The 23475-nt window shown below is 42.9% G+C and overlaps 1 protein-coding gene across 1 annotated transcript in view; it reads left to right on the plus strand.

Annotated features, from left to right (window-relative positions):
- Nucleotides 1-23475, plus strand: part of kiaa1109 (KIAA1109 ortholog) — an 84217-nt gene that overhangs the window by 32060 nt on the left and 28682 nt on the right. The window contains 27 exon segments of the mRNA XM_029459954.1: nt 904-1031; nt 1372-1574; nt 1854-2051; nt 2154-2356; nt 3703-3854; nt 3977-4127; nt 4313-4465; nt 4691-4931; nt 5174-5322; nt 7410-7641; nt 8099-8260; nt 10238-10422; nt 10798-10973; nt 11079-11670; nt 12369-12567; nt 14222-14485; nt 14640-14733; nt 15944-15994; nt 16619-16825; nt 17950-18185; nt 18504-18748; nt 19843-19948; nt 20543-20640; nt 21050-21238; nt 21413-21581; nt 22508-22605; nt 22607-22720. Of these exon segments, the coding sequence (XP_029315814.1) occupies nt 904-1031; nt 1372-1574; nt 1854-2051; nt 2154-2356; nt 3703-3854; nt 3977-4127; nt 4313-4465; nt 4691-4931; nt 5174-5322; nt 7410-7641; nt 8099-8260; nt 10238-10422; nt 10798-10973; nt 11079-11670; nt 12369-12567; nt 14222-14485; nt 14640-14733; nt 15944-15994; nt 16619-16825; nt 17950-18185; nt 18504-18748; nt 19843-19948; nt 20543-20640; nt 21050-21238; nt 21413-21581; nt 22508-22605; nt 22607-22720 (4995 nt within the window).

The raw sequence follows: 23475 nt of genomic DNA on the forward strand, positions 1-23475 counted from the left end.
AGGGGTGGGCGATATATCGGAAATACTTAAAGGCTCTTAATATATATTTGAACGGCTAAACAACACGGGGGCTTGTTTGACCGTCTTTTTCAAAGCGGAGGCTGACGTCTTCCATTACCCTTTCCAGAGTCAACACGTATAAACTCACTTTGATGCTTCACTTCTCTCCCCATCTCCAGGCTTTACACACACACACACACACACACACACACACACACACACACACACACACACACGGCTTAATAGATGACGTAATAATTTGTACTGAAAAAGCTGCACTACATTAAAAACTGACTTCAAAATTATAAAGCGACCTTCCAGTGACGATGATAAGCAATTTGACATCATCAGTCAAGTAAATTCAGTCCGTCAATAATAATAATAAATTAATTTAATAAAACTGATAAATAAAATTCATGATAATTTAAAAAACAAAAACTACTGCCTGTAAACTATATTTTAGAGATATATTTAATTTAAACTGGAGGATTAAATTAGTCAAACATAATAATAATAATAATAATAATAATAATAGTAATAATAAAGAATACATTTCCAAAGACCAATCTGTGTGCAGATGAGTTTACTACAATGATCACACTGGTAACGATCATAGCCATCAAAGTGTTAAATCCAACAGTTATGTTACTTTAGAGAAAATATGGAGATGCATATCGTATATCGCCGCATAGCCTAAAAGATAGTTTATATTATTTATACACCATAACACCCATGTATTCATCCCTGTAGAACAATAATTAGTCTTTTTAAAGAGATTCTTGTGGGCATCGCTATTATTTATGTCCACAGCATCAGTTTTTTGAAAGTAATTTATTAGAGAACAATATTTTACAGCACAGTGTTAGTTCAGTTTTCTTTTTGTTTGTTTCTCTCTTCCTTCAGGTGAACCTTTGCCTGCTGCAGGCTTCTGTAGAGGAGGGGTCACCGTCGAGCTCCAGTAAGTGTGTCACACATGTGTCTCTGGTGGCGCTGTGCTTCGACAGGATTGCCACCCAGTTCAGAATGAACAGGTAACTACTCTGTGTGTGTGTGTGTGTGTGTGTGTGTGTGTGTGTGTGTGTGTGTGTGTGTACAATGACTAAGCGTTTTGGAGTATATGTGCTCAGGGCAGATAAGTCTGCTATACATGTTTTAAACTGCCTGCTGGCACAAAGTAATCTTTGGGAATAAAGCGCTTAGATTTTTATTCTGCTATTCATAACTAATTGTCATTTCCAAAAGGTGTGTTTTATGCTCTGAACAAAAGTGTTTAAAGCACAAAATCAACAAAGGGTATTTCTTTTGACTCCACAACATCTGACACGTGCTGAAATGTGACGGCAGCTAAACTCAAATACAAACACTTTTCAGGGGTATTGTCGAGGAGACGCCCAACACCACAGAACATGGCCGTCCATCGGTCATGTTGGAGAAGTACGCCTCGGCCACAAAGATGCAACCTCAGTCTTCTGGCTCACTGCGCTCCAATGCCGGCATCGAGAAAGGCAAAGAAATCGCCGCCAGGCTCAACGTCCACCGTATCCACAGCCAGCTGCGAGGCCTCGACTCCACAGGTTGGTGCAGGAAGACGGCGGCCATGTTTGATCCCTAGTGCAACCTTTCAAACTTTAACGTGACCTAACACTGTACTAACTGTCTCTCGACTGTGTGCAAAGTCCCATCACCTGACCACTAGTGCCAAGCAAAAGTATTTAGACCTTTTTGAGTTTTTTGTTTGTCATAAAGGGATTTTAAAATCCCTTTTTGTTCTCCCCGATCACTTTCTGTTCAGGATATTTAACAGGAATGTGGTATTTCTTTTAACCGTTGCATTGTTACTTCTGCTTTGGTAGATATTGGCACATGTGCCATCACAGCAATCCCTTTTGAGAAGTCCAAAGTGCTGTTTGGTCTAGAGGAAATGGAGGAGTTTTCAATGGTGGATGAAACTGATGCCCAGGCGGCAGGCGATCTCGGCCGTTCTGCGACGTCTCTTGAGAAATGGGGCTGGATCATGTTTGAATGCGGCATCGAGAACCTCACAGTCAAAGGTAAAAAAACATTGAGTCATTACTGACGTTAATACCTCGATATGAAATATCAAAGATGAGTTGAATCAAAAGGGATTACAAAGACTTTTGAATGTGTTGCAGGGGGCCGTCAGTCGGGAGCCATTCTTTACAACTCATTCGGTGTGATGGGACGCTCGGACACTGTGGGGAAGACTGGTATGAAGTCCAATGGTTCCACAGGCTCTCAGACGGGCAGTGGTTACAGCACCGACGTCTCTGATGACAACCTGCCTAATGATGCCATGAGTCCTGCGTCTGATGCCAACGAACACTCAGACGACCAGGTGAGAAATGCTGAGTATGCTAATGTGAAGTGGCTAAAAAAAACCCATCCCTCCCTCCTGCTTTAACTCTACCCAAACCTTAAACTCTGCAGTATTTATTTAATGAGGTCAAACCCAGGTAATATGTGAATGTTTGTCCCAGTTCGTTGCAGAGTTGAGGTCAAAATGTTCTTTTAGCTCATTTATCGTGAGGCTGACAAACGCATGAAAGCCTTTTTAGCTCTGCTGACAGTGACTCTACACTTTTACTTGTGTGAGGACAAAATGTAATTCTCTTGGAGCCCATTTCTTCTTCTTTGCCCCCTCCAAGGAGGTTATGTTTTTGGCTCAGTTTGTTTGTTTGTGTGTGTGTTTGCTGTCTGTCAGCAGGGTTACGGAAAAAAGTACTGGCTCGATTTCCAAGAAACTTGGTGAAAGGCTGTAGCATGGGCCAAGGAACCCATTACAGTTTGGAGTGCATCCAAACCAGGCACAGATACAAAAATTCTGTTTCACTTAGCATTGCAAGATAGGGAATTTGTGTTGCGTTCATTTGCTGTTGTAATAATCGGAAAGATGAGATTCTGACTGAAAGGTCCAGTGAATGCCTCCCTCTGAACAGCAACTCACAAACCTGATCTCAGCGTGTTGTTTAAACCCTCAGAGCAATGAAATACAACACATCTTCTTTGTAGTGTTCATGTTGTTTCCACGTTACCACTTAAAGCTCATGAACTCACTGAAGTTCGAAGAACGACTTCCCACATTGGTAAACGGGACCATCAGAGGAGCATGTGAATGCACCGTTGGAGGTCTGCGCTCTCCGGAGGCCATTCTAGTTTTATCTGCAGCTGTTTGCTTTCTGTGTTAAGAAACGAGTGCAGGTGGGTGTGAACCTTTTAACAGAGAATCAAAGCTCCATTGCACTGAATTCATGCGAGACAAATTATTTTAAAATTGTGGGTTTTCTGTGTTTCAACATTTTATTTTGCAAAGATGCAAAGATAAGTGCCTGTCGCCAGTCTTTGATTTAAGATTTGAGTAATTGTTTTGCTCACACAAAATGAGTTCACTCAGTGCTCAGATGATCAAAAACTGACATTAATTCGGAATAATCAGGTTCAGCCTGATCAGAGCGAGAAGAAAGAGACTAAAGTCAATAAACCAGGAAAGATCCACTGTGATCTTGAAAATAAGCCATGCTGGCAAATCAAAGCTACAATCAGGCTGACAGTGATGTGTTGTGGCTCCAGTCGCAGAGGATAGCAGTAAATCTATTCCAAAGCTACAACACTGGAACTCATTCCTAGCAGCCAGGCTCATCTCGTCCCCCCCCCTGTTAAAGCTTGTCCTCCTGTACTCTGTAGGATGAAGGAGTGGAGTCAGACGACCTGAAGAAAGACCTCCCCCTCATGCCCCCACCACCGGACTCCAGCAGCATGAAGCTGACCATCAGGGAGATCTGGTTCAGTTTTGCAGCCCCCACTAACGTGCGCTCCCCTTCGCAGGCCATCTCCAGGTACGACTCCAATGACTTATTTGGACTTCTTTACACATGTTCACATACACAGTAGGATGAAGAACAAACTCATGAAACTCGTGCATTTCAGGAGATATTGATCATCAAAGTTGTGTTTACAGGCAGTTGAATCTGCTCAGCACAGCCACACCTGCCATTGGAGCCTGGTTGGTTCCCATCGACCAGCTCAAATCTTCTCTACGTAAACTGGACATGGAGGGAACACTGCGCGTGTGTGCTGTTATGGGCTGCATCATGACCGAAGCTCTCGAGGTCAGCAATGCATCTTCAGACCCAAACTCACAATCCCATATGAAGAATGTCCAGTGTCCTCTGATTTATATGATAACCAGCATTTTTGACCAACTTGCAAATGTAGACGAGTCCAAAACCCAACTGCTAGAGTTGCTTGATTTCACGTGCACCAGTTTCAAACTCTTTGTGTCACACCCCAACAGAAAAAGAGCATCCACATCCCGATCCGGAGCAAGTACAACCGCGTGACTAAACGAGCTCGCTACCTGCACGAGAATCCCTCCTGTATGCTCTGTAACATCCTTCACCGCTATCTGCAGCAGGCGGACTACTCCGTCATTGAGGAGGCTACCATGGTACGTCTCTTCTTTTCCATGAACTATATTTTTGGGAAACTCTCCAACTTGACCATGTGTAGTTCAATGGCAACTAATATTTATATGCTCTCATTTGGACTCAGGTTTACAGAAAAATAACTGCCAATTATTTGAAGTGGTCTTAAGTGGTCTTGGCTCTGCTTCACTAGTTTAATAAATCCCTGACCGCTGGCACTAATCCAGTTCTTGTCCTTTCCATCCCAGAATGATGGGGTCCCTGCGCTTGTTACTCTGAAGAAGGGTCTGGTTGCTTTGGCCAGACAATGGATGAAATTTATAGTAGTAACTCAGGGCTTCAAAGCTATTTGTCTAATGAGGCCCAATCAGCTCGCCAAAACCAAGGAGCCTCAGCAGAGCCTGGGTGACACCATCTTGGGCCTGGACAACGGTGCTGCACTGCAGAGTGACACCAGCGCCGATGGAGCTGAATTTGAATTTGACGCAGGTGGGAACTTCCAGCTCTCAGAGTGCTAATACCATGTTTTCCCCAGGCATCTGTTGCCACAGATGGACTGTGACACTCCCAACCTCTACTTCTCACTCACTGTTTGCACTAATATAAATAGACTTGTCATCACTTGTTAGCAGAAAGGAGATTTAGACATAATTAATGGGGTCTTCAGACTTCACTTTTGCAGCAGTCTTATGGTTCTTTTAGGAGTTTTATTTGATTTACTTATTGTGAAGCCGCAGTGAGTGAACACACCATGTTGCTGGAGGGAGCATGCAGTCGTCCCCCGCCAAAAGAAGCCAACTCTGGTCCCGTCAGCGGAGTGGAGATCATGAGAAAGCTGTCCAAGTCCCATGCACACAACGAGTCTGCACTCAGGATAAAGGTCAGTCAATCAATCAATCACATTTTATTCATATAGACCCGCAGCACACATGAAACATTTGTCTCAGGCTTACAGGCTGCACAGCACACCCTCCGTCCTGAGAGAGAGTGCATCTTTATGTCCCGCTTATCTGTTGTAAATCCAGAGTGAATTGATGAGATTGTGCAGGTATACCTAATAAATGCAACGTGCACATAGTCATAAACATTATTTCCAAGACATTTTTGATTAATCTGCAATTCCTTCTCTCAATAGTTTTTCTATAAAATGTCAGCAAACAGTGAGTAATGCCTTTGTGATGTCATACACAACCCAAAGATGAAAGAAGAAATCAAATAAAACAGAATAGATTCCTCTTTGAGAAGCTACAGACAAGAAATAGTTTTTTTATAAAGCAATTGTTTATTGGGAATTTAAAAGGTTAACATACAATATGGACAATTTCTTAAAGGGTTTTGTGTGAGTATAGACCCTGAGGTATGCAGGTTATTGCTACTAGTTTCTTTATGAGTTTAGCATCTAACAGCAAAGTCTGGGACTAATGTATGTATCCTTATAAAGGTCATTTAAGTTCTTATTATCCAGTTGTATTGAATGAAGTTTAGTATTTATTGAAAGGCATATCTGAATCATCAAAAATAAACTTTATTTAATCAGGAAGTTACATTAAGATCGAGAACTCCTTTACAAGTGAGAGCTGAGTGCAGAGAAAAGAATACATTCTTAATGATGATATACAAATATAGATTAAATCTACATATAGACAACAGATCTTCACTCCATGATGCTCCGTCAGATGATTTAGATGTTTTGTTGACATTTTTTGCTTAAAGAATGACGGTTAATCGATTGTACAGAAAGGTGCCGGTTAGTGTTCTGCTGATCAACTACTTGCTTCAGCTCTACACATTTCCATCCCTGCACTGGACCACACTGTATGTAGATCCAGTTTCACAGAAGATGTGAGGTTCAGTCATGAAGAGTCTTCCAGAGCAGCCTCAAGTGTTGGAGAGGATGTGCTTTGTAGCAGCTGGGATGTGTTTAAGTTACTTCACTTTTCCCAAAGGAGGAGGATTACACAGCGAGCTATCGGAGTAACAAAGATAATATATGTTCTTGTTAAATGTACCGTTCCTGGAAGGCAAAGTCTAGTTCACCAAACAAAAAGCAGTATAGTTGAAACGATTAGTTGAGTAATCGATCAAAGGTAAATAATTGGCAACTATTTAGATTTTTTTAAAGCTAAATATTCTGTGTCAACTCTTTAAATGTGTTGTGCGTAGGTGTGTTTCTACCCACCTGCGTTGATGCACATGAAAAACCCTGAGTGGAAACAGTACAAATAAAGAGTTGTTATTGTTGGCTTGTTGGAAAAGCAACAAGCGACAATGGAAACAGATGAGGGGACAAAATACAGTGACGTACGTGAAGCATGTGACTCCAGCGTCCTCTGAAGAGAAGAAGATTAACGGCAGATTAAAAAGTCTCCTCATCGCGCCACACAGATGTGATGTCACCTTCCTCACATTAACACATCAAACCAACTGAAATATCAATTTCCAGTTCTTAGATTGTTTTTCACCGTTTTAGCACGGACTGGCGCTCTTTTAACGACGCCATCTTGTTCTTCTGCAATAGAAGTGGCGCCACCTACTGCTTATCTGCATGAGCCAGCTCCTAAGAACTGCAGAACTGTAGTAGATGGAAACAAGCGATCATACGCAACATATTTAGCAGATGTTCTCTAAGATTCTGCTAAAGCTTGAGATGTTTTTGGATGGAAACCTGGTCAATGTCATACCTTTTGGCATTTGGAGTGTTGATACGACAATACAAGCAGCATGCATTGACACTTTATAGACCAAACGGTTAATCAATGAAATAAACAGCAGATTCTTCACTAATTAAAGTCATCATTAGTCGCAGTAAACACAAGTTGGTTCTTTACACAAAGTGAAGGTGACTCAATTTTGGACTCTTTCTATAATGGATCGTGGCCTTCACTGTGTTTCCCTCTCCTTTTGACATGCCAAAAGCCACAGGCAGTGATATATTGTAAACATCATCTGCACATTTGTCACATCCAGGGCTCCCATCCATACCAGTCGCTGAGCTACACCAGCGGGGACACTGCAGCTGACTCACCCGCTCATGTGAGCCGTGCAGGCCTGCCAGCTAAGGACAGCCCCAGGAAGGAGAGCCTCCTGAGCAACCTGACAGGCAGCTTTCGGAGTCTGCACAACCTGCTGGAGGGCATGCCTCAGAGGAATGAACCGTCTGCCGCCACTGCAGCCAAGAGCAACTCCCTCACTCGCACAGGTACTAATGCCCGCGCTTGATTTGTGCTGCAAGGCTGACCTCTACCGTTCAATTACGTGAATAAAAACACAACCAAAATAGATTCACAGCTTGGTCCCTCCTCAAGCACATGCCCACAGTGAAGCAGTGTGCAGAGTGAATGTGCCTACCATGAGGTGTTTACTCTGTTTAACGCTCTCAACAGTCAGCAGCCCCTGCTGACATCACCTTCATGAAGGCAGCAACACTGCATTCAAGTGTTTGCAACAGTCTAACAAAACGCAGGAGAGCACATTCCACATGTGTTCAGTGCTCACGGCAGTATAAGACCCTCCCTGTTTATGAAAGTCTTTTTGTCATAACCTTTAGAATCAACAATGACCAATCTACATTAACCCTTGTGCCTCGATGATGCTAGTTTTTTAAAAGTATTTTCCATGATGCAATGTGCTCCTAATCTCTTTCTTCTGGTGCTCAGGAAACAGTTTAGGGACAGACATGCTGACCGAGCACCCGCTGCTGTCAGAGCCCTCCTCAGTCAGCTTTTACAACTGGATGTCCAACGCTGTGGGCAACAGGACGGGGGTTGCGGTGCAGGACTCCCCGATTAACCGCTCCCAGCACAACAGCCTGCACACAGGTCAGACATTGTCTTTGTGGGGTGTTTTCTTTCAAATCCTCATTCCAGCCCAGGTGAGCTCATTTCTCTGGAACTTTGAGGGCAAACACATTTTTTTTTTTATTAAATGTTTTGTTGTAATGCTTTTAGAATGATTGATCATTTTTAAAGGGATAGTTCAGATTTTTTAAAACTGGGGTTGTGTGAGGTACTTACCATAGTGAGTGTATTCCTAGCAGGCAGGAGAGGACTGCTGTGGACGGGGCAGCAGCAGAATGTCTTCTAGCCACCGAACAAAATCAATATCAGTTTAAGTGTACGCTATATTTAGAATATTCTCACCTTGCTGTCAGACAGCCCTTTCTGACAGGGTAAACCAGAAAGGTAAAGCAGTGAGAATATTGTAAACATAGCTAAACTGCCATCTACTGTATACACTCACTACAGATAAACACCTCATACAAACCCACTTTAAACATCCCAAACTATCCCGTCAACATCTTGATTCTTCACTTAGTGCAGTATCTGTAACGGATCAGAATCTTACCCTGTTGCTGTTCTACCAGACCCGCTGGATTCTCCTGTCAACCACTACCAGTACCAACCACTCCCAACAGCTTACAGTCCAGATGGAGGTCAGGGACTGTTGCTCAGTGTTGTGCTCATGGTGTCGGTGAACTAGTTTTCCAGCAGTTAGTTTGTCCCCTTGTGTTAGTTTAATAGTCTCCTCTGTTACAGTCTGAAACAGGAATGTTTTTGTTTCGTAAATAGAACTAGATATCAATTTAACAATGAGTGTTGTATATACTGTGGGTTAAAGCCACTATGGTTTCTTTCTGCGATTATAGCGCATGAAATTATTTACATTTTTATCCTGAAGTTTTTATTTGTGGAAAAAATTAGAAACTCGGTGGCAGCGTGCACTGTGTGTGACCTGGGGGGCGCCAAGGGCAGGACATTTCCAAACCCTACACATAATGCCTATTTGAACATTTTATTTGCAAAAGGTTGTATTCATTGAACGCCATATGCATGAGTTTTACCATTCAGAGTAATTCATGCGTTGGGTTATTGGCTAATATTAAGTACCAAAAAACAGCAGGGCTCTTTTGTCTCTGATCAGTTTTTAAATCTTTATACCTCCATAGGTTAATAGGGGTCATCTCGTACAGCAGCCCTCTGACATTTCATTAAAAATGAAATTAAAGATCTAAAGTGTTTTGATATCAAAAGAGTAAAGTGGTAGCTTATTAAACTCTGGAATCCCGTGTAACTATGCTGCAGGCCTGCAGCTGTGCTACCGTGATGGATAGATGAAGTCATGTTGTTTCCTCACTGCTCTCGCCGAACGCTGTGTGAGAACCAGACAATGTTTGGTGGAGTTTAGCCTTCTCAAATTTTTGTTCATCCGTCACGCCTCTGCAAGACTTTCCTGCCTTCTGTTCCTCTGTACTCCCACTGATCGTCTGAGTCACCCTCTTGATCTTTGATATATACATGTTACCTCTTAACAATTGAGCGTATTGTGTGGGTGCCATTTGTGCGTGTGTGAAAAGCTGGATTTGTGCCCAAAGACGATAAGCGTTGTCGTTATCTCCTCACCCAGGTGTCAGTCAATGACAGCACAGCAAATGAGTGTGAGCAGTTCCTCACAAACACATTAAGAGAATGAGAAGTGGCTGTTTTTAGAGGTTTAAATTGTGCATAAAATGGCCATAAAGTCCGTCTTAACACTCGTTAATGTGACAGTTGCCTTTCAATTTAACTCACTCTAACATCTGTTTATGAGGAGGTGGAATGGTAAAGTGTTCCTCCCTACGGGACTCTGCTCACTCACAGCTGCTTATATTAACCATTATCAAGTAACATACTGCCACTGAGCTGCTCCTCTGCTCACATGCTCTGCTGTGAACATATCCTGCAGGCAAACACAGCATGAGCTCCCAGGAGCTGCCTGCTCTCACACCACATCCTAAACCTCTCTTCCACACCTTGCAGGTGGGGCGTGTAACCTGCCCACAATCCCCTCAGCGTCAGACTTCAACACGGTGCTGTCCAGCGACCAGAACACCCTGGACGGGACCCACTCCCAGCACTCCCAGCACAGCACCAGTCAGGACGACATGGCCGACATTGAGGAGGGCAACCAGTGCCCAGCTGCTGTTCAACTGGCCGACGCTCAGGTGCTGTGAACACACCTGTGTGCATGTCTTCATTTGTTCAGTTGTTGTGCATGTGGTCTAAACGTTCACCTGGCAGGCAATGAGCCTGATGCCTGCAGCTCTTTAAGTCGGTTATTACAAAAGCATTGTTGATGAACGAGCAGAGTATTTAGGATATGAATGAATCAATTTGCAAATGATGTAATACCAATAGTTTAACCTTTCTGTGTGTAAGCTGTGATAAAACAGTAAATGAGCGTTTAGCCTGGTTGAGTGTACTCCCTTTGTCTTGCCTTGATTCATGTTTTATCTTTGTAAGTGGCGCACACTCTGCATACGCTCGCGTCAACAAAGCTGTCTTGATTTTGTGTCTTGATATCTGTTTCCCACCTTCAGGTTGTTTTCAAGCCTTTGCTGAGCTACACAGGCATTCAGGCCCAAGACGCCACTCCTCTTAGTTACAAGATGTATTTTGGAGAGCATCTGTCTTTCTCTGGCAACCTCGAGTGTCTCAGAGCGGACATCGTGGACTCTGACACCTCCAAAGAGCGGAAAAATAAAAGATCCAGGAGGTAAAATCAAAACCTATAAAACAACAATAAATGATTTTCCATCCGTAAATATAGAATGTGTACCTAATCCCCCCCCCCCCCCCCCGCTGTCCCTCCTCTCTTCAGACAGGGCATGGTGAACCTGCCTCCGTTGGAGTTCAAGCCCGCGCTGCTGATTGAGACGTTCAGCCTGAACGCAGTGGTGATGGAGAAGTCGACGAGCGCTCCGCAGGGCCCGACCGCAGCGCCGCTGTCCTTCCACGACCTCAACCGCCGCCACTACAACACGTTCCACTGCGACTTCACGACGGCCTGTCAGTCCATCAGCCAGCGTGTGGACATGGCCCTGGTGCGCCTCATCCACCAGTTCAGCACCATGATCGACGACATCAAGGCCACGCAGACGGATATCAAGCTGAGCCGCTACACCGCCGGCTCCGCCTCCCCGACACCCACATTCAAGGCCCGGCCGTACCGCCACTTCAGGTCCTCGGACTTCAGCCGCAGCTCCCGGGGAAGCGTCAACGGGGCGGGACGCAGCGGAACCCAAACTCTGAAGAGCAAGAGAGGGGTGGGCGGAGGGGGAGCAGGTGGAGGAGGAGCAGGCGTTACTGGGGGTTTACCACTTAATGGCCCTCCGTCAGGCATGGACACGCTGGGGAGAAGGGAGCCTCGAGGACGCAGCTCCCTCGGACGCTCGGAGCGACGCACATCGAAGGTAAAGACGATAAAGAGGTTTTTACACTTCTGAGGAGTCACCTTTTTAAAGTTTTTCAACACCCCCGCACATCTAGAGAAGGGATTTCAGTTTATAGAGATCTTTTCCTTTTCTGATATACAGCGTGGAACAGCCAGGAGCTGCCTGCGGACTCGGTGTTAAACAATGTCAGATATTCAACCGGTCCAGACCTTTAAAACATGATCAGTAAAGTCTCAAAATGAATTCTGACTCTGTCCCCTTCTACACACAAACCCTAGAGGGAGCCAGTAGATCGTAAGACTTTCCCAGAACAGGCACCATTCACAGAAACATATTTTCTTCAGTCTCCAGTAGAATCTTCTGCCTTGATATTTCTCAGCAGTAGGAACATGCGCTTTAAACTTCAAGAAACCACATATTTTTCAAATGAAAGTTGGAGATGTCTCAGAGGGCCTCCTGACAGACACACAACCTTCCACCGATGGAATCTAAACCAGAGCTCTTCTTAATCTCTCTACAGAAATAACTGAGTTACCTTCCTGTTTACTGAAAGTAATGTCCTGTGTAAATGATGTCATCTTCCAGATCTCATCACCTGACTCAGTAAACAGAGGCAACACCAGAAGAAATCAGCCAGACTGTGTAGTTCCCCTTCAGCCCCATGATGTGACATTTGTATTTGTTTCATAACGTCTGGTATTGTGTAACGTCCTCAGGTGTCCAGGAAGGGCTCCCGTGACGTGGCGGACCACATGGCCATCCAGATGGACGACTCGGACTCCATCACAGTGTCGGAGCAGAGCGAGCCTTCAGCAGAATGTTGGCAGAACATGTACAAGCTGCTCAACTTCTACTCCCTCATCTCCGATCCCACTGGCATCCTGGAGAAAACCTCCCCAGAGAACTGCATCTCAGGTGCGCCACTCATTCCGCTTTACTGTGCACTTTGACCAGTTCACATTCACACATTATGTTTTGAACATATTGCTCTGCTCTACCTTACAAACATCGCTGTTGCATCTTAATTCTTCTTTCTTTTTTCCCGGCGGCTTGATGTTCACATCTTTGTGTCTTCAACTTATTTATTTTGACCGCTTTATTGATCAGACCCAGAAATGACTTTATTATACATTGCTTTTATTGATGTGTGGTTTTCATTCATATTTATACTGCAAACATTTCACATTCTCTGACTTTGTATGTATGCCACCGAATGAAAAGTCAACACCGCTTGCTGTTATTTTGCATGCAATTAATACTTTCTATCATTTCCAATTATTAATAATGTGCTCCTAGTTTAAGTAGCAATAGATGTTTCTTTGCTTTAACTTGTCATTATGAAGTAAATGTTGAATGCACAATGTCTATAGAATAATGACACAATCTGCGTTTAGCTTGTTTCCCTCTCAGCCTCGCGTTCACTGTGCAATTCTGTCTGCCCCTGGGTATCCTCCATCTGAAAATGAATTCAAACATGAATACTCGATTTACAACACAAAGGGAAGTTAAAAGGTTGTCTATTGCCACTTTAATATATCATAAATAAATGCTACACTTATCTCTTCTTCCTTATTTTGATTAATTTCTAGTCATTTGATCCTGATATTACATGTGGCTGCTGTTTATGCAACATTTCCCCGAGTATGTATGACTGTAGCTTGTATTGGAGGGTTTTAACAGAAACCACCGTGATGCAATGACAGAATGAATTCCTGAAGGTCTAAAGCTTTGCTCAGTCTTTTTTTTTTTTAAATCCTAGTGCAGTGGTCATCACAAGTCAAATGTAGCCACATGTCATCGTGCTAAACCTGCAGGTAAACAAAGACGCGGGGTACTATAATCATACCCTACGTGCACATGTCTAGCCTGCCATGACTTTATGTACATAGGTAGTGAAAGGTACTTGCAGTATTATAGAATGAAGTACGAATGTTGACGCCAACCTCCCTCTCCTCATGTAACCTGAGTTTTGATGATATCACACAATAGAGGAAGCAGTGAGACGAAAGTGATTCTGATGACTCATTCTTCTGTCTGATCTAAATAGTTTTCTCTCCTGTGTTAATGACTTAAGAATGGGTGGGGAAAAAAAGGATTTGCCACGATAATCTTTCTGAGTTTTTATTTATCCATCTATAAAACGAGTTGGGGGGGAGGGCGGAGTTTGTGTTGTTGTAATACTCAGTTCGTCCACAAGAGGCTGAAGTGCACCACTACTCCATGGGCTAAAGAGGAATAAAAGCGTTCATGTTTTCTTTCAGGTGAGTTTATATTTCTCAGTGCACTGTAAACACAAGGTGCAATGTGTGTTTGCATTATTTAATTAAGATATGTATGTATCAAGAGAATCAGCAGTAATCTTATTACATCGTGGCAAACAAAGGGAAGGGTAAAGCTTCAGCTGAAGGACTTAAAGTGAGAAGCACCGTTCTGTATTAGTGCTACATTTCTGGCTCTTGTGGCCGAATGAGTATTACAACAGCACACACACACAGTTCCTCATTTGTGATATGTATTATTTTAGTTTTTCTCATCTACATGTATATTTTGTCCCCCCTGTTTTCTGCAGAAGGTGGGCGTCGGCCCTCGGAGCCACTCTGTAAAGTGATCTTTGAGAACGAACAGCAGGACAACACCACGCCCAACAGGCCTCCGGGCTCAGGCGGGCGGCGGCGTAGCCTGGTGAGCTCCGAGCCCCATCACATCACACTCATAGTGTTCGGCATCGGCATGGTGAACCGCACCCACCTGGAGGCCGACATCGGCGGGCTGACCATGGAGGCCGAGCTGAAGAAGATCCATGGAAGTTTCACCCTGAAGGAGAAGATGAAAGGTGAGGCCGGGATCTGTGCGGGTATTACTGGGAATGAGTTTTTCTAGTAGGTCATTCTCTTACCTTGGCACTGACTTTCTGCAAAACAGGTGGATGGCAATTCTTAATAAAAGTCTGTTCTGTTTTGATGTCATTGTTCTTGTTACGTCCACAGATATCCTGCACCAGAAGATGACGGAGACGTGTGCATCGGCTCACATAGGAGGGGTAAACATTGTTCTCCTGGAGGGCATAACTCCTGACATCCAGTACGTACAGATTCTCTTTAACGGCTGCTTATCATTTAACTGGTACTTTCTTAATATCAAGGTTTTTATGTCTTAAAAAGAAATGTAGAAAGTAGAAACTTTAAATTATTACTCATTTTAAATAAATAAATAAATACATTTCATTTCTGATTCAAAGTTCTTTTACTTTTTGAACAACTATTTTATTTGAACTGTAATCTCAAAGATCAATATTATAAATAAGTATTATCGAAATGTTTATGGACTTTTTTAAGATACTCTGTGAGATCAAAATAGTGAGTGAAGTCCAAGAAGAATACCTTCCACTTGCACAAGTACACAGAAACGTGCACGCTTTAATGTTGAGTACCTTTAGTAAAATGCCTGAGTTTAAACTAAAAAGTGGAAGCAGTGTTTTCCACAAGCATTGCCGCTCAGCAGGAGCCAATTACCGACTGCTTTCCAGCTGGGAAATTTTAATAGCCGTTTTTGTTTTCACTGCGAGCAATTTCCTCAAAACATAACCGGCGTAATCAGGTTACAAGCCTTGTAGTCATGCTCTGAGACAGACTGATGCATCGCCACGCTGCTTTGATTCAGTTTAGAACTTCGACTGCTGCTTGAATAAGAAGCTTTCTCTCATCTTCTATTTAACAGATGGAACTGTGTAAAAAAGAAGAGAAAAAATTAGACTTAATCCTGTTTTCATACTGTCTGCTCTCAACTGCTCTTGTGTGCTTAAATTTGTATATGCCACACAACTTGGCCCTTTATAGTTGCTACTGATGTGTAAAATTGCCCCCCATTCAGATGTAAGTGAGAATGATTGCAGTGCCGCTGGCATATTGTCCTACTCGCTTGTTTGGTTTCTACTGAACGCAGTGTGCAGACAAAGACATAGTTAAGCAATATTCAACATCAGGCTCCAATGCAAACGCGTTGGGTCCCAATTAAAGAATCGTGTCGGCCATGTGAGCTGACGGCTGCAGTTTCCCTGGTAACGTTAAACTTAACTTGATGGTTTAGTTCATTCTAGTTGTGAGCTACTTTATAAACCCAGAACCTTTTCCATCATAAACTTGTGCATCGGAAACCAAAACAAAGAGCTGGACCACATTATCACTTAAAGTGTGTTTTCCCCTTATGGTGTCTCTGAACTGTTTCAAGCTTCTTCTTCTTCTTCTCCTTTTGTTTTACATTCCTCTGCCTTCTCTTCCAACTACTTGCATAGACTGGAGGATTTCCCAACATCTCCCACCAGCACAGCTAAACAAGAGTTTCTGTATGTTATTGCTACCGTTCAGGGCTCACATCCATTAGTCAGTGGGAAACCCAACCGCCCTGATTGCACATCCTTCATTTGTCTGAGTCGCCTGTCATCAGTGTGTATTTTCAGTGAGAGGTTTCTCACGACTCCTCGGTTTGTGTATATAAATCCACTTGTATTGGTTTATTCATTTTTAAAAAACTTTTGTGAATCTGTTCATTCTTGTCTTTTCCCTTCAATGTTTACAATCTGCCAACACACTGAAATATCTTCCAATCAGTTTGATATTTCAGCACGTTGTTCCAGTTTCAGTAGAATAACACATTCATACACCAAAGTAGTATTTGCTACAAGAGGCAGGATCACAATCCAAATGTAGGACCTTGGATTCTGGCGCCGTAGTGTACCATCCATTACCTTCTTCATTCATAGCGGAACATGTGTCACTGTTCTGATTGCTCATTCTACCTGTTCCCAGAAAAGTGAATGCCGTCCTGAATCTGCATGTTGTTTCATTGTTTGATGTAATTCCACATCCATTCATATGTCCGCATTACCTCGTGGAGGGGGGTGGGGGGGGAGAAAAAACATCTCTGAATTTTAGTCTTGTTGTTCATTCCAGTTTACTCTGTTTTTCAGAACGGTGGTCAAATGCAACATCGCCAAGTCCCAGGCCCTGTACAGCGCCCAGCGAGGGCTGAGGACCAACAATGCAGCGGTCTTCAAAGTCGGCGCCATCATGATCAACATCCCTCAGCACCCGGCTACTCTGCACAGCATGATGGTCCGTAGCTCTCACCAGCTCTCCAAACAAATCTCTGACCTCATCCGCCAGCCCTCCAACGTGTACGTGCTCTTCTTTTATCTATCTTTTAAGTCTCATATATTTATAGCAATTAACCCTTGGGCCTCACTAGGGAACTTTATGCATTTGATTTTTCAATCAATTTGGCTGTGTTAATTCATATGGCATGCAGTTTGGCAAGGGTGAGAGGTTTTTAGTTTTTTTTCACATTTTAGAAGTTCAACCTCAGCTCCTAAAATGAACTGTGGAGTCCATATACAGATATCAGAGCCTTAAGGACAAAACAAGTCCGCATTAAAACCACATTTCTGTTTTTATCCATCGGCCATTACTGCATAAAATCATGCATTCTGTTCTATCAGGCTTTTAATCAAGAGCCCTGGCCTCAAAATTGTAGTTTTGACTATTTTCCAGCAGATTGAGACGTTTCCATGCTATGTTGCTGGTTTCCACTGAGGGCATAGCTGCTCTGTTACGTGTTTGATGCAATGCATCAAAATCAATGTTGTTGCTCATCATTGGCGTATCCCAGACTCTGAACAAATAATAATGCCCCTAGCATTTAGTATACATGATATAATTAAATGTTGTGTTACTCAGTGAAATGCGAAAATAATATTAATAATAAAAAAAGCTTTTTTGCAGCAGTTTCTGTTTCTGACCTTTTTGTTGTCACGGGTTAATGGTAATTAAAAACGGACTCTCAAATGTTGCACACTCGTAACTATATTTAAATTCCTGCATGAATCAGTCATGCAACACACTAATGTCATTAGTTTGTAATCTACACTTAATACAATCCTCATAAGAAGTCTTTCATCTCCATAAGTGACAGGTTACTGCAGCATCTTCACACTGTTGCCAGTTAACTGCTTTCAAAGCTTGTGTGTGGTCTATTTCCATGGTAATATTCTGAATTATGTTAATATATTTATAGCGTTGTAGGTGTGCCCAGGATATTAAACAACCTTTCTATAATTTGATGTTCACAGGAACATGAGCCAGTATCGGCACAGCTCTTCATAATGACACACACATAACTAAATCCAAGCAATCCTTCAGTTCACCCTGTCACCTGTGGGACGGATGTTAAGGCAAATCTCAAGCTCAGATATTCAGTCATCACCTTTTGTCCATATGGGTTTTTTTCTTTCTCCTCTTACAGTCAACCTCCTAATAGGGAGGACACCCCCACCCCCCAACCCTCGGAAAAAGCATCCAGCATCAATCAGACCCCCGTAGAAGCCAACGAATTCCCTCAGCTCCCCGAAGGCCTGGAGAAGAAGCCCATCGTCCTCAAGTTCAGCGCCATGATGGACGGCATCACCATCGGGGCCGCCCTGCTGCCCTCACTGAAAGCAGAGTACAAAATGGGTCGCATGAAGAGCCATGGCATGACAGGTGTGTGTGTGTGTGTGTGTGTGTGTGTGTGTGTGTGTGTGTGTGTGTGTGTGTGTGTGTGTGTGTGTGTGTGTGTGTGTGTGTGTGTGTGTGTGTGTGTGTGTGTGTGTGTGTGTGTGTGTGTGTGTGTGTGTCACATTGATGGTAACTAATTACAGAAAGGGTTTCAACTATTGTGTGAAAAGACAGATTTTACATCTCATCTTTCCCTTATTGTTCTTACAAAAGGCATATTTAAAAAAGAATCACCTTGTGTTAATATCAATGCTGAGGTATGCCCAGAATGAGTGATAATAATCATTCTGTTTTTTTGTTTAGGGGCACAAACCAGTTTCACCTTTGAGTTGCCGAACCACAAGCTTTGCTTCCAGTCAAAAGTGTCCCCAGTGGACATGTCCACCATGCCACCATCAGCCAGCCTCACCCTGCCCCCAGTCACCATGTCAGGGGAGTACATCATGGAGGACCACGAGAGCCACTCGGACCAGGGCTGGGCCCCCGACGACTTCCCAGCAAAGCAAGGAAACTACCTCCAAGGCAACTACCTGCGCTGTGTAGCCGAGGTAAGAGGCCGTGTTGGAAACATGACTCGCTCATTGCAACGCCTTTCCCCCGGCGCGATGCTACGGCGGGCTTTAAAGGCAATATATAATAAATAAAATCAACAGGGATTTGGACAATTATTCAAATGTATTAATTAACGTACAAAACCTGAAATACACCAGACTCATTTTACTTCGCTGATCGTCGTCAGACACACTTGTGTAATAGCAATTTAAATGTCTACTGTTTAAATAATGTTCTAATAATGTTACAAGTGATGATCTGCCTATTTCTCTTTCATGCATTTGCACAACTTTACAAGTTCCCTTATCAAGCTAGGGTCAACGGCCTTTTCTTGTTATAATGGGGGAGGCATTGTCAGACAGGACACAGATGGTCCTCTCTCATTAGATTCACATACTGATTAACTTTCTGAGAAAGAATCTTGGGTGTGCCATTTGTTTTAGTGTTTACATAACTGGTGTCAAGGAGACGGTCAGGATACTATGTTGCTCCAAGAAACAAATGTCTATGTATATGTACTCAAAGATAAAAGGATGGAGTTTCCCAGGACTGGGTTCATCAGATTGGAGGGAATGACCTTACAAACATCAAAATGAACTAATCTAACAGAGAGAACATCTTTGGTTTATTGCTTTTTTACAGTAAATAACAGATGTGCTGACCAATCACCTATTGACTGATGTTTTATTGTTCTATAGCTCATCAGCAGTTTGTCCCCTGCTGTGTTTATCACTCAGTCACTAAAGTCAAAGGAACAAGTGTGTATAAAATGTCTGTGTGTCCTCTTTCAAACTGTGCCCTCCTACAGACTACGCCAGTGCTCTGTAGGACTGGTGCTTTTGAGATCTCAAATAAATGCACAAAGACGACTCTGTCTCTATCACCATTTATTTGACTTTATATACATCTCTCCAGAGTAAAGCAGGAAAACTTCCACAACACTTGACGGAAACATTATAAAACTGTCAGTGTTTCCACTGTTCCAACAATCACCTCCTCTGTTTTCAGAGTTTGAAATGGAGAATAAATAAGTAACAGATATAACATTTCTTTTGAAGAAGTTGTTTACTAACTGGTTACTGGTTTGCAGATTGGTTCATTTGAGCACAACCTGACCACGGACCTGCTCAACCACCTGGTCTTCCTGCAGAAGGTTTTCATGAAGGAGGTCAATGAGGTCATTCAGAAGGTCTCAGGTACTGTAACAAAGACTAACAGCACATTTACGTGTGTGTGTGTGTGTGTGTGTGTATATATATATATATTTTGTGATACTGCAAAATTCCCTCATTAACATATTGTAAAGATAAACCTTACTGTGAAACCCGTACAACACTATATCCATTTCTTTGCTGCTGTAATGGCCCAGCTTTCCTCTAAGGTCAATAAAGTTAATCTAATCTTAAACATCTGACTGTTCCCAACAGTCTTCTGTAGCCTGCAGCTGCTACTTAAGTCGATGGGAAATATTGCTTTCCTCACAAAACAATGCCCAAGGCACTGACACAGATCCAGTGGAGTTCATTCCCACTGCAGTATTGATAGTCATTTGTTTATCTCGCTAAGCTTGATCGATTTAATGGCCCAGGAGAGAAAACTTATAATCTCCTGTTTTATGGTAAAGAATAATGAAAATGGTGTAACCCTTCACATCAGGGAGGAGTCTTTTAAATGACACCTCGGGCAGATATTAGAAGTCGCACATACATGCAGGTACACAGATGATCACACGTTATCTCGCACTCAGACTGGTTGGACTTGTGAGGCTGACTTGTGTTCTCTCTATGCAGGAGGAGAACAACCCATCCCGCTGTGGAATGAGCACGACACCTCAACAGATGCAGACAAGCCCAAGATCCTGCTTTATTCTCTCAGCCTCATGTTCAAGGTACCTCAATCACATATCAGCCGTGTGTTGTTTGAAAGATCCCCTCGACTCAAAAAATGTTTTTATTGTGTTAATGTTGCCTCAAATATCTGGCAAAGTTTGTCACTATAGAGTTTATCACATTCCTCTACTGAAGGGGAGATGCATCACAAATACGAACACCAAGCGCTGTGTAAATCGCGAATGAAACCTGAACCCTCCAGAGCGGAGTTGCACTACAGAGGGCGAGGGTTGGCATTAGCGTAGTGAAGGTTTTGACAGCAAACCTGGTAGAGAGTCTTTTACATGTAAACCTTTCAGAACTTATATAATAAAAGACAGTAAGGGTTTCTCTCTAGAGATGTTTTGTTTCATTTTGAGGGTCAGTCAGCTCTGATGAATGTTCTAAATGCCATATTCTTGTCCACAGGGAATCCAGATGACAGCCACCACTCCTTCTATGCGAGCTGTGCGCTTTGAGACCGGCCTCATCGAGCTGGAGCTCTCCAACAGGATCCAGTGCAAGGCTCAACCCGGCGGCAGCAGCAGCTACCTTAAACTGTTCGGCAAATGTCAAGTAGATCTCCATCTGGCTCTTGGGCAGATAGTCAAGCATCAGGTACAGATCGGCCTCATACTAAGTTTTCTCTTTGTGTTATTTTTAGAATTGGATTAAGGATTGTGTAGGGAGTTCCCATTTGTAGAGAATCCACACGTTTTAATAAGGTTTGTTCCTCTCGTGCTTGATGATAGTAGATCGCTATGAGACGCTCTTTCTCCCTTCACGTGACAGGTGTATGAAGAGGCTGGCTCAGACTTCCACCAGGTGGCGTACTTTCGAACACGGATCGGTCTGCGGAACGCTCTGCAGGAGGAGATCAGTGGCTCCTCGGACAAGGAGGCCGTCCTCATCACGCTCAACAGGCCCATCGTTTTCGCCCAGCCGGTGGCATTTGATAGAGGTTCAGTTTACCATTTTTTAACACATTAAAGGGGAACGTTTGGGTTTTTCACAACTTTTTGTCTATGTGACATGGTGACAACAATTTTTGAAATGGGTCCTAAGAGCGCTGCAGCAACAGGTTGCAATGGTTTCATATCGGGCAATTCTGCAGCGTTAATAGAACGATTTTCTTTATCTTCCGCTTGGTCGGGTCTGTTTGTTATTGTGTCTAACAAAGTCGCGATCGAGGAGAAATCTTGTTCTAAAATCTCGCAAGAGCGCTAGGCATCATCCACCTTGTGGAAGTCGGTGTTATATAAAATATTTTTAATGCCATGGCTGAATATTCTGCTGCTTTCTACAAGGGGGATTGTTTGGACACAACTACAAACGCACCTGATCCAGCGAAAGGATCATTTCCATAATGTTGTCAGATACTTGGAATAACAATCGGTGGCAAAAACACGAACCTTTAGTGCACTTTGGTTGACGGTGCAGAATTGCCCAATATGATTACATTGCAACCCGTTTAGCAGCAACGTTCACGCTCAATACTGGACCGATTTCCAAAACTGGACTCGGACACAAAAACATGGCTGAAAACACCAAAGTAACTCTTTAAATGTCAAAGCTTATCCCGTGTACCTTTTTATCAGAACTGTTTCTGGTTAGTTCTGTTTATTGTGTGGGAATAATCTATTAACTTTGTTTCTCGACACTGAAGACAATCATCAACATTATGAGACTGCCCACAGTTTCCATTAAGTATTCCTCCTACTCCACGCTGATACAAGAAGAAGGATGGCTCACTGATGGAATTGAATAGTTTTTTCCTCACACAACAAATAACAACCCCTGGCGTTTCCACATCTAATGTGACTTGTTTACATGACATTCGGGATGTAATTATAAATTATTTCTACCCACCTGTGTGCCCTCCTGCAGCTGTGCTCTTCTGGCTGAATTACAAGGCAGCGTATGACAACTGGAATGAGCAGCGCTTGGCCCTCAACAAGGACATCCACATGGCCACTAAAGAGGTAGGTGGACAAGCTGCCAGGCATCCAACAGACCTCCGCCCAGGCCTTCAGCACACTCTTCCTGCAGCTGACCGTCAACGACCTCGGCATCTGCCTCCCCATCACCAACACATCCCAGGTAATCTGCCCCGCTTGCTTTGGAACTTCCAAAATCAATATTGTAGAACTGTACAAAAAATGTTACTAGATGTACATTTCCAAGTCCATATATCGTAGTTACTAATTAAATAAACAATAGCAGGTTTGCAATCAGTTGGCTTCAAGGGCATTCAGTTAAAAGTTAATATTTGCATATATAATTTAATGTTTAATGTCATTTTAAATAGAAGCCACAGTTTGCAGATGTGTTGTGATGAGCATATGAAATGCACATAAGATCTATTGTTGTAAAACCGCCTCTATTAGAATCTAATTCTAACCAAAGAATCATTTTGGAGCTTCTTTTGTCAAATTGTTAATTAACATCATCCCCTCTTTAAAGAGAAAATGTGATCATTATCATCATCTCCATCAGCACTCGGCAACAAACGTACCAGTGTTCATGTCTTTGATTCTGATTCTGCTTTTATTAATAGCATTACAAACAATTGCATTCTGTTATTAGTTTTGATATCAGTGTTTCCCCTACCTGAGCTTTTAGTGGGCAGAATGTCCAGTATTTCCCCCAACACACACACACACACCTTCATTTCTCAACAACCTCTGTAATCTAACCTCTAATGCAACACAAACAAGCACCCATATGACACACAACTATTACACAGGTGCATGTTGGCTGGCAACACGCTGTATCATAGAGCTACTTAAATGTTTTTAAGAGAACAATGATATTAAAATCTCCTTTTCTTTTCTTTTCTTTTTGGTTCCACAAAA

The sequence above is a fragment of the Cottoperca gobio genome, chromosome 22 (assembly GCF_900634415.1).
Source record: "Cottoperca gobio chromosome 22, fCotGob3.1, whole genome shotgun sequence".
Classification (NCBI taxonomy): domain Eukaryota; kingdom Metazoa; phylum Chordata; class Actinopteri; order Perciformes; family Bovichtidae; genus Cottoperca; species Cottoperca gobio.